Source organism: Sciurus vulgaris (assembly GCF_902686455.1).
Source record: "Sciurus vulgaris genome assembly, chromosome: X".
In the NCBI taxonomy this organism is placed as follows: domain Eukaryota; kingdom Metazoa; phylum Chordata; class Mammalia; order Rodentia; family Sciuridae; genus Sciurus; species Sciurus vulgaris.
The window spans coordinates 4357889-4372692 of record NC_136471.1 but is presented as its reverse complement, the minus strand read 5'-3'; the positions used below and the strand labels follow the sequence as shown (position 1 = coordinate 4372692).

Below are 14804 nucleotides of genomic sequence, written 5' to 3'. Positions count from 1 at the left end.
GTTAGCCATACCAACTGTGTACTAAATTCAATCTGATGATAAATTATAAAATGTGATAAGTAGTTATTGTACTTTATTGACCAAATTGAAAGGTAGGAAAGAGTAAATTCTTTTAAAGCTTTGCTACTTCTTCACTTTCAAAGAAATCTAATCACTGGAACAAAAGTTTCATGAAATAAAAATATCTATGTTAAACTTTAGTATTTTTAGTCTCAGGGATTTGATACCACTCTTAAAAGGTTTTATAATTTTGATGTTTTCAGTATTCATATTCTTTATACCTAGCCTACTGAATTAAAAGTTAAGTTTTAAAGCTTCAAAAAGTAATTAATTCTGTGAAGAAATTAAATTAAGAACAGTCTACCCAGGGCTGGGGATATAACTCAGTTGGTAGAGTGCTTGCCTTGCAAGCCCAAGGCCCTAGGTTCAATCCCCAACACTGCCAAAAAAAAAAAAAAGGTGTACCTTTACAGGTATTGGAAAAAACTGAAGGATATGTGACCTTTTCATTTCTTGGAAGCATGTTGTTGATACCGAGATTAGAAATATTTAATGTTATCGACTCATAAGTCACAATATTTAGCAGTAAGAAACAGACACATATATGTACATATGTATATATAAAATCTCCAGCATGAGGGCTGGGGTTGTGGCTCAGTGGTGGAGTGCTCACCTAGCACACTTGTAGCCCTGGGTTCAATCCTCAGCACCACATAAGATTAAAATAAAGGTATTATGTCTACCTAAACTAAAAAAAATTTTAAAAAGACTCAAGCCTGTGATATTCACATGTGTGCAGTGGAATTGTACCTTGAGACAAATAATAGTTCTTTTGAGTACGTGAGTAAGTATACTCTAACATGTACACACACTTAGATGTCTATGAACTGCCTTTGTATTTTGGCTTGACTTTGCCCTTTACCTGGTTTCTGTGGTATGCTTTATTTTCTATGAGCACATGATGTTCCCATTGTTTAATTTCTTTGCTACATGCTATAGTGTTGCTTGATTTTAAAAAGACAGTGCATTCTTTGAAATCTATGTTGTTTGCTTTACATTTTCTACTCCAACACAAGCAAAATAGATACTCCCATTTTAAGCCGAGGATGCTATAGATGGCCTACATGTTATTTTCTTAACTCCAAGGGGGCAAATGTTGTGATTTGCAAAGCCACAAAGTTGTGTCAACTTTTACATGCTTACTGTCTCTTTAAAAAAGAAATTCTGTCCTTTCACCTGTCTGTTTGCACGTGTTTCTCTTTCTCTTCTCTGCCTTTTCTTGTCCATGCACCTGGTGCTGTGCAGGAGATTCAGGAAGAACACAATGGCTACCCTTCTGAAGCTGAAGCTGATCAGGTGGCAAGTTCTACGTGTTCATCTGTTTGGATCGTGTATCTAGAAGCCATTTCATACTAGATTTCTAGACAATAAGCAAAGCTTTCCAAATGCTCTTACCACTATATTAGCGCTCTCCTGTCCAAATTTGGTAGATTCCATTATGACATTATTTGCAAAAATTGGTTTATCCAACATTTTGTCAACTAGAAATTTGTTCCCCTGTGTTTCATGGTTCCCCCAGAGAGGGGTTATTGATGAGGTTTGTGACTGTCCATCACTGTAGGATTCTAAAGTATATTTGCAGAAACCTAGAGGGGACAGACACATATGATGTGGGGCTCCTTGAGTGCGTGGACTTTGCTTTATTCAAATTTGCATGGGCTGTGCCTGGTACAGTACCTGGTACCTTGTGAGCGTTTATGGAATGAGTACTTAAATTTTATATTTACTAATCAGAATATAAAATCATTCCTGTTGGAGTACTTCATCTTTGCTCAGTGCCTCTGGACCTTCTCTAGAGTCTCAAGGCAGCAGTCCTTTCCCTGCTGCCTTAATGTGTGAGACCCATAGGAGAGCAAGCCCCAGGTGTTTAGCTGCATTTTGTCCTCCACCATCTAGCCCCACCTTCCATTGGAGACCCTGGGAAAGAGCTCAATTTTAAAACCACTGTTTTGGGCCCGCAAGAGTTACATAAACTGTTCACCTGGAAGCTTAGATTCAGGCTGAGAAGAAAAGTAGTGGAGAGGCCAGGGTCACCCCTGTGAGCTAGAGCCCTCAAGGGCAAAGTCAGGGAGCTGCAGAACTCAGCTGGACCTTCAGGGTCACAAGAACAAGGTTAAGATGAGGTCATCAAAGGGAGTTCCTTATCTGGCCAACACTTTGTGCAAAAGGCACCAAGAGGAATGGGTATGATTATGAGGTCAAATTTACTCCATCCTTTGATTGTACAATACATGGGTTGGATAAATCAAGGATCAAATCATGTCCTGTGCAACCTGGTAGTTGCTGCAAAAGCTTAATATAGCACAAGTGTGAGTCCATTCTCCTAACACCAGCTTCATAAAGGGAATCTACTGTACTTAACGGAAAAAAAAAAAAAACCCTTAAAAACTGCTCTTCTCTTGAGTTCTATGCTAAAGCTAAATGTGTTCCTGTTACAAATGAACCTCCTATGGTGAAATCGGACACAGTGGGGTCATTTCTTTGTTTTATTGTGATACTTGATTTTTCATCATTTAAAAAGCATGCCCTAGATTTAATTATCACAAATGAGGGTTCTCTCTCTCTCTCTGTTTTACCAAAACATTTATGCCTCATGTAAATGCACAGGTTGTTTCCAGCCACACTTGACCTGACTATGGGAAAAGAAGAGAAAGGTTTGCTCCTTAGTCTCTATCTTTAGAGCATTGTGCATTCTCCAAATAGTTCAGTCGCCACTGTCTCCCACCTGCAACTTTTCATTAGCTATTCTTGGATTGAGAACTTTACAGTGTTCTATGTGGCTTGCTGTAAAGTTTAGCAGAAATTCTATTTTCCCTAATCCCCTTCAGATTGTATTCATCAGAACAGCTTGTTTTCATAAATATATTCCAAAATAATCTGTCCCCATTTGTTTTTAAGTATAAGTTAAGAAATTTAAGTCTGTATAATATATATTAAAATAAGCCTTAGCAAGATATCTTTTGAAGTAATTGAAAAATATGACATTGATTAAAGTATCTCTCCTAGTTTGTAACTATGCTATAAAATTAGTCACTGGTTCAGACTATTAATTAAAGCAGTTTTTCAAATTAAGGCATCCCTTAAGATATTTTAATGTTTCTAAAACCAGGCATTTAAAAGTATACATTCTGGCTTATGCTTTGTTGCATAAAAGATATAATCTAATACAGTTGTGAGCATAGAATCTAAAATGATTCTCCATGTTCCCTTTAATGTGTTAATGCCCTAAAAATTTTGGCTGAAAAATGTCTTAACCAATCTATACTAAAATTAAATGGAATAAATTGTTTAGAGGTAATGCTGGATTCTAATGTATACTATATTAACTATATATCTTTACATAAGGAGAAAAATGGACCATGTCATTTTATTCCCTCCCAGAAAAGAAGGCATACCCAACCAACATTTTAGCATTGAATTTGCTATTTATTTTTAACATTTTCCTTCATTTAAAAAAAATCCATGAAAGTACTATGCATAATGTTTCTAAATTCACCTTTCAGTCCCTTTAATGAAAGATTGAAATATTCTTATAACTATGAAAAATCATTAGTAATTTTTAAATTTTCAATAATTTAGTTTAGAGTTATAAAAGACATCCATTTTGCTTTACAAAATTATGCTGAAAACTTGGTGTTGTTCAACCTGTTTTCCACTGAACACCAGTGGCCTCCCGGTGTTGACAGGTATTCCTTGGAAATGCAGCCCATGTTCAAATAGGTATGAGACATGCATTATTATACTGTAGCGCCCTCTTGCTGCCTTGGTGTACATTAACACACTAAAGACTTGTCTCACTAAACAAATAGCTTAACTTGTTTTGTTTAATCCAGCATTTCCCAAACTTTTATTTTTTTAAGATCTGTTCACATTTCTTGGGAATTTAAAGCTCTGTGAAGCATACCTTGGGAATTGCTAGGGTTTTGATCACCTTATTCTTATTTATGACACATTATGTCATATATGCCAAGATGAAAATGAGTGGTTTCCTTGGCAACATCTCACAGAGATGGTGGTGCCTTGGAATAGGCCCCAGGTTTAGGCTCTAGTTCCTAGCGCTGTACTCCAAGAGTGCGCTGCTTTCGGACCTTCCCTGAGCTATCTGGCACCATCCAACCAAGCTTATAAGAAACTGGCTACTAGGCTGTAATGCCAGTCTGTTCATTTTAAAGTGTGGGCGCGAAATGTGCCAGCCATCAAGGCATCCTTCTAGTATCATTGTAGCCAGACAGGAAACTAGTAAGTCATTAGCAGTTTTCCTGGTGAGCATGAAATTAGTGCCAAAGTGAATTGACTTGAGGAATGCCTGATGAGCATATCCTGCTCCGCAGTGTAGTCTGGAATGCTGGTTGAGGATCTCTTCTCCAAAATGCTTGGAACCAAAAATGTTTCCGATTTGGGAATTTTTGGATTTTGGTATATTTTCATGAACGTAACAAAATATCTTGGGGATGAGTTCCCAAGTCTAAAATGAAATTTATCTTTCATGTATACCTTATACACATAACCTGAAATTTTATGCAACATACAATATTTTTAGTACCTGTGTTTTGACCATGACCCATCACATAAGGTCAAGTGTAGAATTTTCCACTTGTGACATCGTGTCAGTGCTCAAAATGTTTTAGACTTTGGAGCATTTCAGATTGGGGATTTTTCTTTTATTAGACATGCTCAACCCATACTCTTTTCTTCTAGATGAGTGTACTTTCTTGTGCCTGGATTGGGTAAACTGAAAAATCCCACCTTCTATGTCCCCTGTCTTATACTTGGTATATGTGTGTGTGCACACACACATGTGGCTGGGCTGCTGTACTAGAGACTAGGACTTTCCTTAGTTATGTTCTGAGACCATTGTCTGATTATTCGATTAGGGTTCGGGGTTTCCTAAACTATCTCTATAGGTTGGGTTATTTCTATGGCAAGCTAAGCACCTGCATCTAATTTTTTTTTATGAGTTTCATGCTCAGAAGGTAACCTTTTTCTGACCTTATTTCCAAATTCTGGAGGCATCTTATATATTAGCTGTCTGTGTAGTGATTATAGTATCTATCTGTCATGTCAAGCCCCTTTTGTATTAATGCTTTCTAACTGTGAAATGTAAATATGTTGTAATAATTTGCTAGAATATGCAGCATGATGTCCTGTGATGCTGAGCTTTGAAATTGTCTTGAAGGGAGGGGGCATATGTTGTGCACGCTTACATAGCCTTGTAGAGAGCACAGAACACCAAAGTTTTTCTCAGGTGTACAGATGTAAAGTAAGATTTACTCCTGTTTGGTTTTTTGGCCAGGCTCTAAGGGATGGAAATAAGTTGGCACAGATGGAAGAAGCACCGCTTTTTCCAGGAGAATCAATTAAGGCTGTTGGTAAGTTTAACATGTATACCTTGCTTACAGAGATCCCTAAGATGAAATGGCACTTTATTTGCAAGCACAGGTTTTATATATGCTGGATATCAGCCAGACCAAATTAATTAGGGGACGAGTGAACTAGGTCTATTCATTCTTATTAGTGTTGTCCTGACCTTAAGAGAGAGAAAATTGCAGAGGATCCCATTTAACTGAGTATTAGTTGGCATTACCAAGAGAAGAGGAATCCAGCTTTTCCTGATGAACCAAGAGCTGATTAGACACTCAATGTAGTGTCAGTTCACTACTTTATTGGAATCTTTCACCATATAGAAAATGTATTGGTAGACAGTCTATATTGTATTTTAATAACAGTTTTAAGAACTTTGCAAAGAAATTTTAGTGAATTATAGGATTCCAAAAAGTCTAATTTTAGTGCAAGAAAAGGACATCATGTGTTACCATCCGGGATTGTAAAGTTAATGGCATGAGTGCTCCCGTATCCCTCCATGTTGGCTTGCCAGGCATTTTAGGAGGTAGTTATTTATGCTATGGGTGGATGGGAGGGGCAAATGGGTGCCACCTTTTCTTTCTTTTTAAAAATTTGTTCTAATTAGTTATGTATGGTGGTAGAATGCATTCTGACACATTGCACATAAATGGAATCTGACTTCTCATTCTTCTGGTTGTACATGATGTAGGATCACACTGGTCGTGCAGTCCTATATGCATATAGGGTATTAATGTCCGATTCCTTCTACTATCTTTTCTACCTCCATACCCGCTCCCCTCCTTACACTCCCCTCTGCTTAATGGATGGTACTTCTTTTCTTCCCAACCCCCCCATTGTGCATTAGCATTGGCATATCAGAGAAGACATTTGGACTTTGGTTTGTTGGGATTGGCTTATTTCACTTAGCATGATCATCTCCAGTTCCATCTATTTACTGGCAAATGTCATCATTTCATTCTTCTTTATGGCTGAGTAATATTCCTTTATGTATATATACCACATTTTCTTTATCCATTCATCTGTTGAAGGGCACCTCAACATATAGTTGATTTATAGTTTAGCTAGCAACAGTAAATGTTGGTGAGGATGTGGGGAAAAAGGTACACTCACACATTGCTGGTGGGTGCCACCTTTTCCTACCATCAGTTTGTCAGGTTTGACAATCTGCTTTGCAAGACTGTGTAGTTCCTTCTTTCTTCATGGCTCCCTCCCAAAGATATGTGTTTAGTTTCATAGTATGGTCATCTTGTATCAAGAACATTTGGGTAGCCAGGCTCTTCTACGTGGGTCTCCAAATAACTCTTTCTGCTGAATATCCCAGTCTGTGACTCTTGGCTTATCCATTCCTGGTTCAAAACTCTTTCTTTCCTTGGCTTCTGCAACTCGATTCCCCATTGGTGGTCTCTGACTGCTTCTTCTTCCAGCCCTGCTCCATGCTGCCTTCTGAGTGATGTGTTTAAAATGTGAGCTAATCATGTCATGCCCTTGATTTTTCTCCAGACATTAACAAACAGATTGAAAGTATACAATGTGTAGAGGGGTTTTTTACTTTATCACTGGGTCAAAGTCTACTTAGAAGAGATTAGAGCTAATCTAGGTGATTGATCACATTGTATAACAGACACATTTTAAATTAGTAGAGAGTGTTATAAAAGCTTGGATTGCAAGTTTGCAGTTTTTTTTTTTAAGAAGAGAAGACTTCAGTGGATCCAGCTGAAGTCCTGGTGCTTTTTTTCTCCTGTTTACTTCTCCTTTCACTCTGGAAATGGAACTCTGGGAGAGAGATACTCCCTCCTGGCCCCATTTGTCTCCCAATTGTTGGAAATATATGTTAAGGATATCTGCATATCCTTAAGTGATTTAAGTATACTTTAAATTCCTCCAGTGGCTTTCAAAGGGTAAGTAAATTAACCCCTACTTTTAAATATAATATATTCCTGGAGGCAAAGTATTAAAGTAGGTCATTGTAAAGTAAAATATTTCCCATGGAGTATTATTTTAGTTTGTCACTGTTGGAATATGAAGAGTTTTGAGACAGTATATGCATGGAGAGCCATTATCACAGTCAATGTAATGAATGTATTTATCACCACCGGAGGTTTCCTTATGCCCCCTTGTTATTCCCTACTCCTGGCATATTCCTCCCTATCCTCAAGCACTATAGACTAGATTGTATTTTCTAGTATGTTTAGAAATGAAATCATTGTATATATTCTTTATTGTCTAGCTTCTTCCAATCAGTACATATTTTGATATCCATACTGTGACACGGGTTGACAATCATTCCTTTTTGTTGCTGAATAGTATTTCATTATATGAATACATGACAGCTTGGCTATCTATTATTGATCTATTGGTGAATATTTGGGTTGTTTCTGTTGGTTGCCAACTACAAATAAAGCTGCTGTGAACATGTATGTACAAGTCTTTGTCTGAACATATATTTCCTTTTCTCTTGGGTAAATATCCCTAAGGTATGGAGTAACAGGGTCATATGATAGATGTGCATTTAACCATTTAAGAAATTGCTAGGGCTGAGATTGTGGCTCAGTGGTACAGCGCTTACCTAGCATGTGTGAGGCACTGGGTTCAAGTCTTAGCACTACATATAAATAAGTGAATAAAATAAAGGTCCATCAATATCTAATATATATATATGTATATATACATATATATATATACATATATATACACATTTTTTTTAAAACAGAAACTGCTAAATTGTTAATTGGTTAAGCCAGTGTACATTCACCAGCAATATATGAGCATTTCATTTCTTCAGTTCTTTGTGCCTTTTAATTATTTTTCTTGCTTTATTTCCCTTGCTTGAACCTCCGGTATAATGTTAAAGAGGTGAGCATACATGTCTTGTTCCTAATCTTGGGAAAGTTTTCATACTTTCAATGTTAAATATGATGTTAGCTGTGAGGCTTCTTTTGGATGCCTTTTATCATGCTGAGGTTCCTTTCTATTCCTAGTTTGCTAAGAGTTTTTATCAGTAATGATTTTGTCAAATGCATTTTCTGTATTGATTAATATAATCATGATTTTCTTTAGTTTATAATATGATGGATTATATTACTTAATTTCTGAATGTTAAATCAATCTTGCATTCCCAGGATAAACTCTATTTGCTTATAATGTATTATAGTTTTTTATATATTGTTGGGTTTGTTTTATTAAAAATTTTAGAAACTTTGCATCAGTTTTTATGACATATTGCTCTGTGGTTTTCTTGTAATGACTATTAGTTTTTGCATCAGAATAATGCTATCTTTGTAGAGTGAATTGGAAATTATTCTGTTTTCCTAAGTCTTCTGTAAGAGTTTATTTCTTCCTCAAATATTTGGTACCTGAATCTTGAGTCTTTTTGTAGGAAGGTTTTAAGTAAAAATGTAGTGTCTTTAGTAGTTGTAGGATTACTTGGTTGTATTTTTTTTCTCAAGTAAGCTATAGTAGTTTATGTCTTTCTAGGAATTTGCCCATTAAATCTGAGTTGTCAAATTATTGTCCAGTTGTTTTTCACATCCCCTTATTATTCATTTAATACCCATAGGATTTGGAGTGGCATCACTTTTCTCATTTATATATTGTATTGTGCATGGCTTTTCTCTTTGCCAACACTTAATTTACCTTTTAAAAAATAGATACCTTTTTAGAAGTTTCTTAAAAAGTTAAATGTACACTTACTATATGACCCAGACACACCATTCCTTAGATATTTACCCAAGGAAAAGGAAATACACATCCAAAGACTTTTATGTAAGTGTTTTAACAGCTTTATTTGTAGCAGTCACAATAGAAACAACCCACACATCCATCAGTAAATGAATGGATAAGTAAGCTGTCGTCGTGTATCCTTACAATGAAAGATTGTTTAGCAGTAGAAAGGATATGAAAATGTGATGGTCATTGCGAAAATACTACACAGCAATATGTCATAGATATAGATGTAAAACTTCCGAAAAATTGTTTTCATTTCTAAATGTTTTTTAGTTGTAGGTGGACACAATACCTTTATTTTATTTCTTTATTTTTATGCAGTGCTGAGGATCAAACCCTGTGCCTCACATGTGCTAGCGAAAGCTGTACCACTGAGCCACAACCCCAGCCCTCCGAAAACTTGTAATAATCCAACAATATATAAAAAGGGTATTATATAATAGTAGATATTATCCTGGGAATTCAAGGTAGATTTAATATTCAGAAATTAATTAAACCTTGGGTTAGAAGTTTATCAGTTTTATTGATCTTCTCAAAGAATCAGCTTTTGGTTTCATTATTTTGTCTTCTGTTTTATTTCTACTCTGATCCTTAGTGTTTCCTATCTTTTGCTTGCTTGCTTTGGGTTTAATTCTCCCTTTGTTTTTTAGTTTCTTGAGGTAGAAGCTGTGGTCATTGATTTGAGGCCTTTGTTCTTTTCTACTCTAGGTGTTCAGATTTTCTTTCTTTCTTTCTTTTGTAGAGACAGGGTCTCACTGAGTTGCTCCGTGCCTCGCTTTTGCTGAGGCTGCCTTTGAACTTGTTATCCTCCTGCCTCAGCCTCCTGAGCTGCTGGGATTACAGGTGTGCGCCACTGCGCCCAGCCCAGATTTTCTTTCAAGTGCTGCTTTAGTTGTATCTCACCAATTATGATGCTATGCTTTCACTTTCATTCAATTGAAAATGCTTAAGTTTTCCTTTTGATTTCCTTTTTGAACCTTGGATTATTTTGGAGGGTGTTGTTCAATTTCCTTATAATGGTGAATTTTTCTTTAGGTTGTTTGTTGACAGCATTGTTCAAGTCTTCTGTGCCTTTACTCTTTTCCATCTACTTCTCTCAATTATTGAGAGAGGGGTTTTAAAATCTCACATAATTGGGGATGTGTCTGTTTCTCATGGCACTTCTATCAGTTTTGCTGCATCCATTTTTTAAGTTCTCTTAATAGGTATTTAAGTGTTTTTAAGTATGTCCTTCTGATGAATTGACCCCTTTATTCCTGGTAATAGTTTCTGCTCTGAAATCTACTTGGTCTGAGATTTTTATACATATGGTAGCTTTCTTTTAATTACTATTAACACGATATACCTATTTTCATCTGAATTTCAAACTATTTGTATTTCAAGTAGGTTTCTTTTAAGCCACATATAGTTGGGTCTTGCTTTTGTCTTCAGTCTGATAAAGTTTGCCTTCTAATTGAGGTGTTTCGGCCATTTACATGTTATATATTATTAATATGAAACCACTTACTCGTTATATAATTATTAATATAATTAGTTTTAAATGCACAATCTTGGTGTTTGTTTTCTCTTGGTCCCATTTGTTCTGATTCCTTTTCCCTCATTTTGTTCATCTTTTAGTTTAGTTGTAGACTTTTTAAGATTTTATTTCATATCATTTGTTTGCATTGTAGCTATAACACTTTTTCTTATTTTACTGGTTGCTTCACATCTTTAACTTACCACAGATGACTTCTACTGATTTTAAATCTCTTCATGTATAGGATAAGAACCTTTCATTTGTCTCCTCCCAGGCTTTATGCTATGATTCTCATCCATTTTACTCTTACTTATGTTATAAAACCCCACACTACCTTGTTTTTATTTTCATTTACTACGGATTAAACCCAGGGGCACTTAAACACTAGGCCACATCCCTAGCCCTTTTATTTTTAATTTAGAGACTGGGTCTCACTTAGTTGCTTAGGGCCTTGCTAAATTTCTGAGGCTGACTTTGAACTTTCAATCCTCCTGCCTCAGCCTCCCTTGTCACCAGGATTATAGTCATATACCACCATGCTAGGCTAACTTTAGTACTTTTAATTATTCCACTCGGAGACATCTGTAGCTGTGTATATTCTTGTCAATCTAGTGGAATGATATGTTTTGGAAAATAATAATGTAGGATCTTTATGGTAGATGTGGACTTCTTAACACTCATAGGAATTAAAATGTTTTATACTTGATTGATAATAAAAAGAAAGTTAAAATCGATAAGGAAGCTGGTTAGGAATTTGAAAATGGGAATTTCTTTTTCCAAGTGTGAGGATAGAATCCAGGACCTCATGCCTGGTAAGCAAGTGCTCTACCACTGAACTACACCCTCAACCCTGAAACAAGTCTTTTTCTGCTTCATTGAAGTGACTATAGTTTTGTCATTTGTAAATCAGTTTGTCTTGGAACAGCATTTGGAGTTAGTGTTCAACTTCCACTAGATTTAAGTAGCAGTAATTCATGAAAGGAAAGCCCACTGTCTTCAGAATTTAATGTTTTGAATGTGATTAATTTATCTCCCAGGGAAAATGTTAACTACCTGGAAAAAAAATCACGAAATTTAACATTATGAGACCTTTTACTTAAAACCTCATTAAGTAACAAATCAGAGTTTTGTTTTAAACAATTGAACTTTATTAGAAGACTCTCCATCTGTCTTTTTTAAAATAATAATGTATAAAATCCTAGGAGTTTAAGATTCCTAGAAAATTGGAATCACACACACACATACATATTTTGGAAACTCATGCTAAGATGTATTAAAGCACAAGTCTATTGCAGTAGTTGCTACTTTCAGTTTTTTCTTTCAGTGAAAGATGTCATGTATATCTGCCCATTTATGGGAGCAGTGAGTGGAACCCTGACAGTGACGGACTTTAAGATGTACTTCAAAAATGTAGAGAGGGTGAGTTTTTAATGTTTATTTATTTACTTAATTTTGCTCTACTGGGGATTGAACCCTGGACCTCAAACATGCTAGGCAAGTGCTCTACCGCTGACCTCCGTCCCTAGTACAAGACAGTGAGTTTTTAAAAGTGTGTTTTATTTAAAAAAATACTTCAGAACAATAAAAGAAGAAAGTAAATGGTCTCCTGAAATCCTATCACCCAGAGATAACCAGAGGGTGAGGGATGATTTTTTTATTTTTATTTTTTAATTTCAGAGGGGGAGTTTTAAGATATCACATTTGCAAACATTTTGCATTTTGACCAAAAGGCTATTAAAATACCACTTAAACCTGGAGGGGAAGTTTCACTGTAGTCTCAATGGAGACCTCAGAAGGTATGCCATAATTGTCCCTTCAGTTTCTTAGCTGGAACAAAGAGTAAATGTAGAACAAATATATTTTGTAACCCTTCAAAGACTTAAGACATGAAAACTCACGTGACTGACCTTGATAGGTATTAATCCTAATTTTTAAATGTAGGATCCACATTTCATCCTTGATGTTCCCCTTGGAGTGATCAGCAGAGTTGAGAAGATTGGCGTGCAGAGCCATGGGGACAATTCCTGTGGTATAGAGATCGTGTGCAAGGTAAACTGCAAACACATGAGAAAACTAAAAAGGGGCAGTTGGCTCAGCACTTTTTCTGACTCAGCCTTTGTGATCTTTGGTTAGTAAAAGTCATTTGTACGGTTAGTATCTCAGATCCTCAGTATCTTTTCAGGGCAGAGATCCCTTTGAATCTTACATCAACAGATTTCAACCATTGTGTAACTCATTAAATTAATCCTTTTGAAGTATTTCTGTCTTCCTCTTTTTTATTTGGTATTGGGGATTGAAAGTGTGCTCTATCAAGCTACATCCCTACCCCTTTTAATTTTTTCATTTGGGGACAAGATCTCACTAAATTGCCTAGGCTAGTCTCAAATTTGAATCTTCCTGCCTCATCCTTCTGAGTCTCTGGTGTGATAACAGGGTATGTGCTACCAAACCCAGCTCTTTTGATGTATTCGTAGTTAATGTAACCTTTAACTTATTTTTTGTTATATCTCAGAGAAAGCAAATGGAAAGCAGAAATCAATACTTTTTTTTCTCATGCTTGTTTTTCTTTTTTGTACCAGGGACTGAACCTGGGTAATCTGTTTTCTCTCATTTGTCCTTCAGCCAGGAAAGCCAGGGGGTCAGGACAGGAGGTTTTATTTTATTTTATTTTTTGTACCAAAGATTGATCCCAGGGGTGCTTAACCACTGAGCTACATCCCCAGCCCCCTCTCCCCTTTTTTTTTCATGTCAGGGATTGAACACGGAAGTACTTAACCACTGAGCCACATCCCCAGCCCATTTTTTATATTTTATTTAGAGACAAGGTCTCACTAAGTTGCTGAGACTGGTTTGACCTCTCGATCCCACTGCCTCTGCCTCCCCAGCCACTGGGATCACAGGCGTGCGCCACCACACCTGGTTTGTTCATTGTTTTAAGACTACTCTTGAGAATAGTGGATGGTCAAAAACTTGCTAAAGGGTCAGCAGTGTTATGTAAATCCTGTGATTAAAGATTTTTGGTGATGTTTTAATTTTCACCTTAAAGTGCTCATTTTTTTATTTTATACCCTTCTTCCAATGAGTTAAGTAGAATTGTATGTGATAAATTTAATAATGAATAGTCACTTAAGAAATACCCTTAATGGGTATGTTTTATTTCCAGTGGGTGTACCTCATATAATACTAAAAACCTGCCTAAAGTACCAAGAAAGTATCCTGCCTGCAGAATTGTCAAAGTCCTTTCCAAATTTGGGGTTTGGATTTCTGCCAATCTCTTTGCTTTGATCAGATCTCCTAGGAAGGCTACCCCTGGTTGGCCTTAGACCGCAGTTAAATACGGTTCTTCACAGAGCCTTTTACTCTTCCAAATTGTCTTACTGAACTCATGTTAGGGACTACATGGAACATTGCAATTGTCCCTCTTAGGGTTCCACATGCAAACAGTGGCAAGCAGCTGTAGAACTTACAGCAGAAGCCTGAACTTGTTCTGTGATTTTGAAACTTGCCATTCCCCTTTTCATAACTCTTGAGTAGTTTCCCATTGTTCACAGGCTAAGGGAAACACTCCTTGTCAAGGCCCCACATGTCTGAACCAGACTCAGTTGCTTCTGCAGCTTCCTATGGAGCCATCCTGCGCTCATTCTTGCCTCCCAGTCCTGTTGGCTTTCCTTTAGATGCTCCTGCTTGCCTTCAACCCATTCCCTGACACATATACCAAGAGTATTTTTCTTTTCTGTGTTGCTGAGGATCGAACCCAGGGCTTTACACTTGGTAAGCATGTACTCTATCACTGAGCTATACCCCAAGCCCCACACCAGTATCATTGCACATGCTTCTCCAGGCTTGGGAGGCTTTTCTTTCTGAGTACTCCCAAACAGCAAGCCAACTCACTTAGCTACCAAGGTGCGTCTGTGTATGCGTGTGTGTGTGTGTAGCCAGTATAGCTCTGAAAGAGGGTGTGTCAGGAAATTGTGCTGCTCTGGCAGGTGTCCTGTGACTGTTTTACCAAGATATTTTTATGGTAGACTGGACATTTACTAACAGCTAGTTTAAATGTTTTATAACCTAAAAGCACTCTGGCCAGGCTCTTAACCCTCCCAGCTCACGCATAAAGGCCATGCAAATTGTGGGATTTATTTTT

At 36.7% G+C, this 14804-nt stretch overlaps 1 protein-coding gene across 10 annotated transcripts in view; it reads left to right on the top strand.

Annotated features, from left to right (window-relative positions):
- The window catches only part of MTMR1 (myotubularin related protein 1), a 75037-nt gene that overhangs the window by 20462 nt on the left and 39771 nt on the right, over positions 1–14804 (top strand). For 4 of the 10 annotated variants that reach the window (XM_079124301.1, XM_079124299.1, XM_079124302.1 and 1 more), the window contains 3 exons: positions 5354–5429; positions 11988–12082; positions 12605–12712. In XM_079124301.1, the coding sequence (XP_078980427.1) occupies positions 5354–5429; positions 11988–12082; positions 12605–12712 (279 nt within the window). Of the gene's footprint in view, positions 1–1305; positions 1360–1382; positions 3781–5353; positions 5430–11987; positions 12083–12604; positions 12713–14804 lie in introns of those variants that run through there. The other 6 variants (XM_079124303.1, XM_079124298.1, XM_079124295.1 and 3 more) reach the window with 3 other exon arrangements.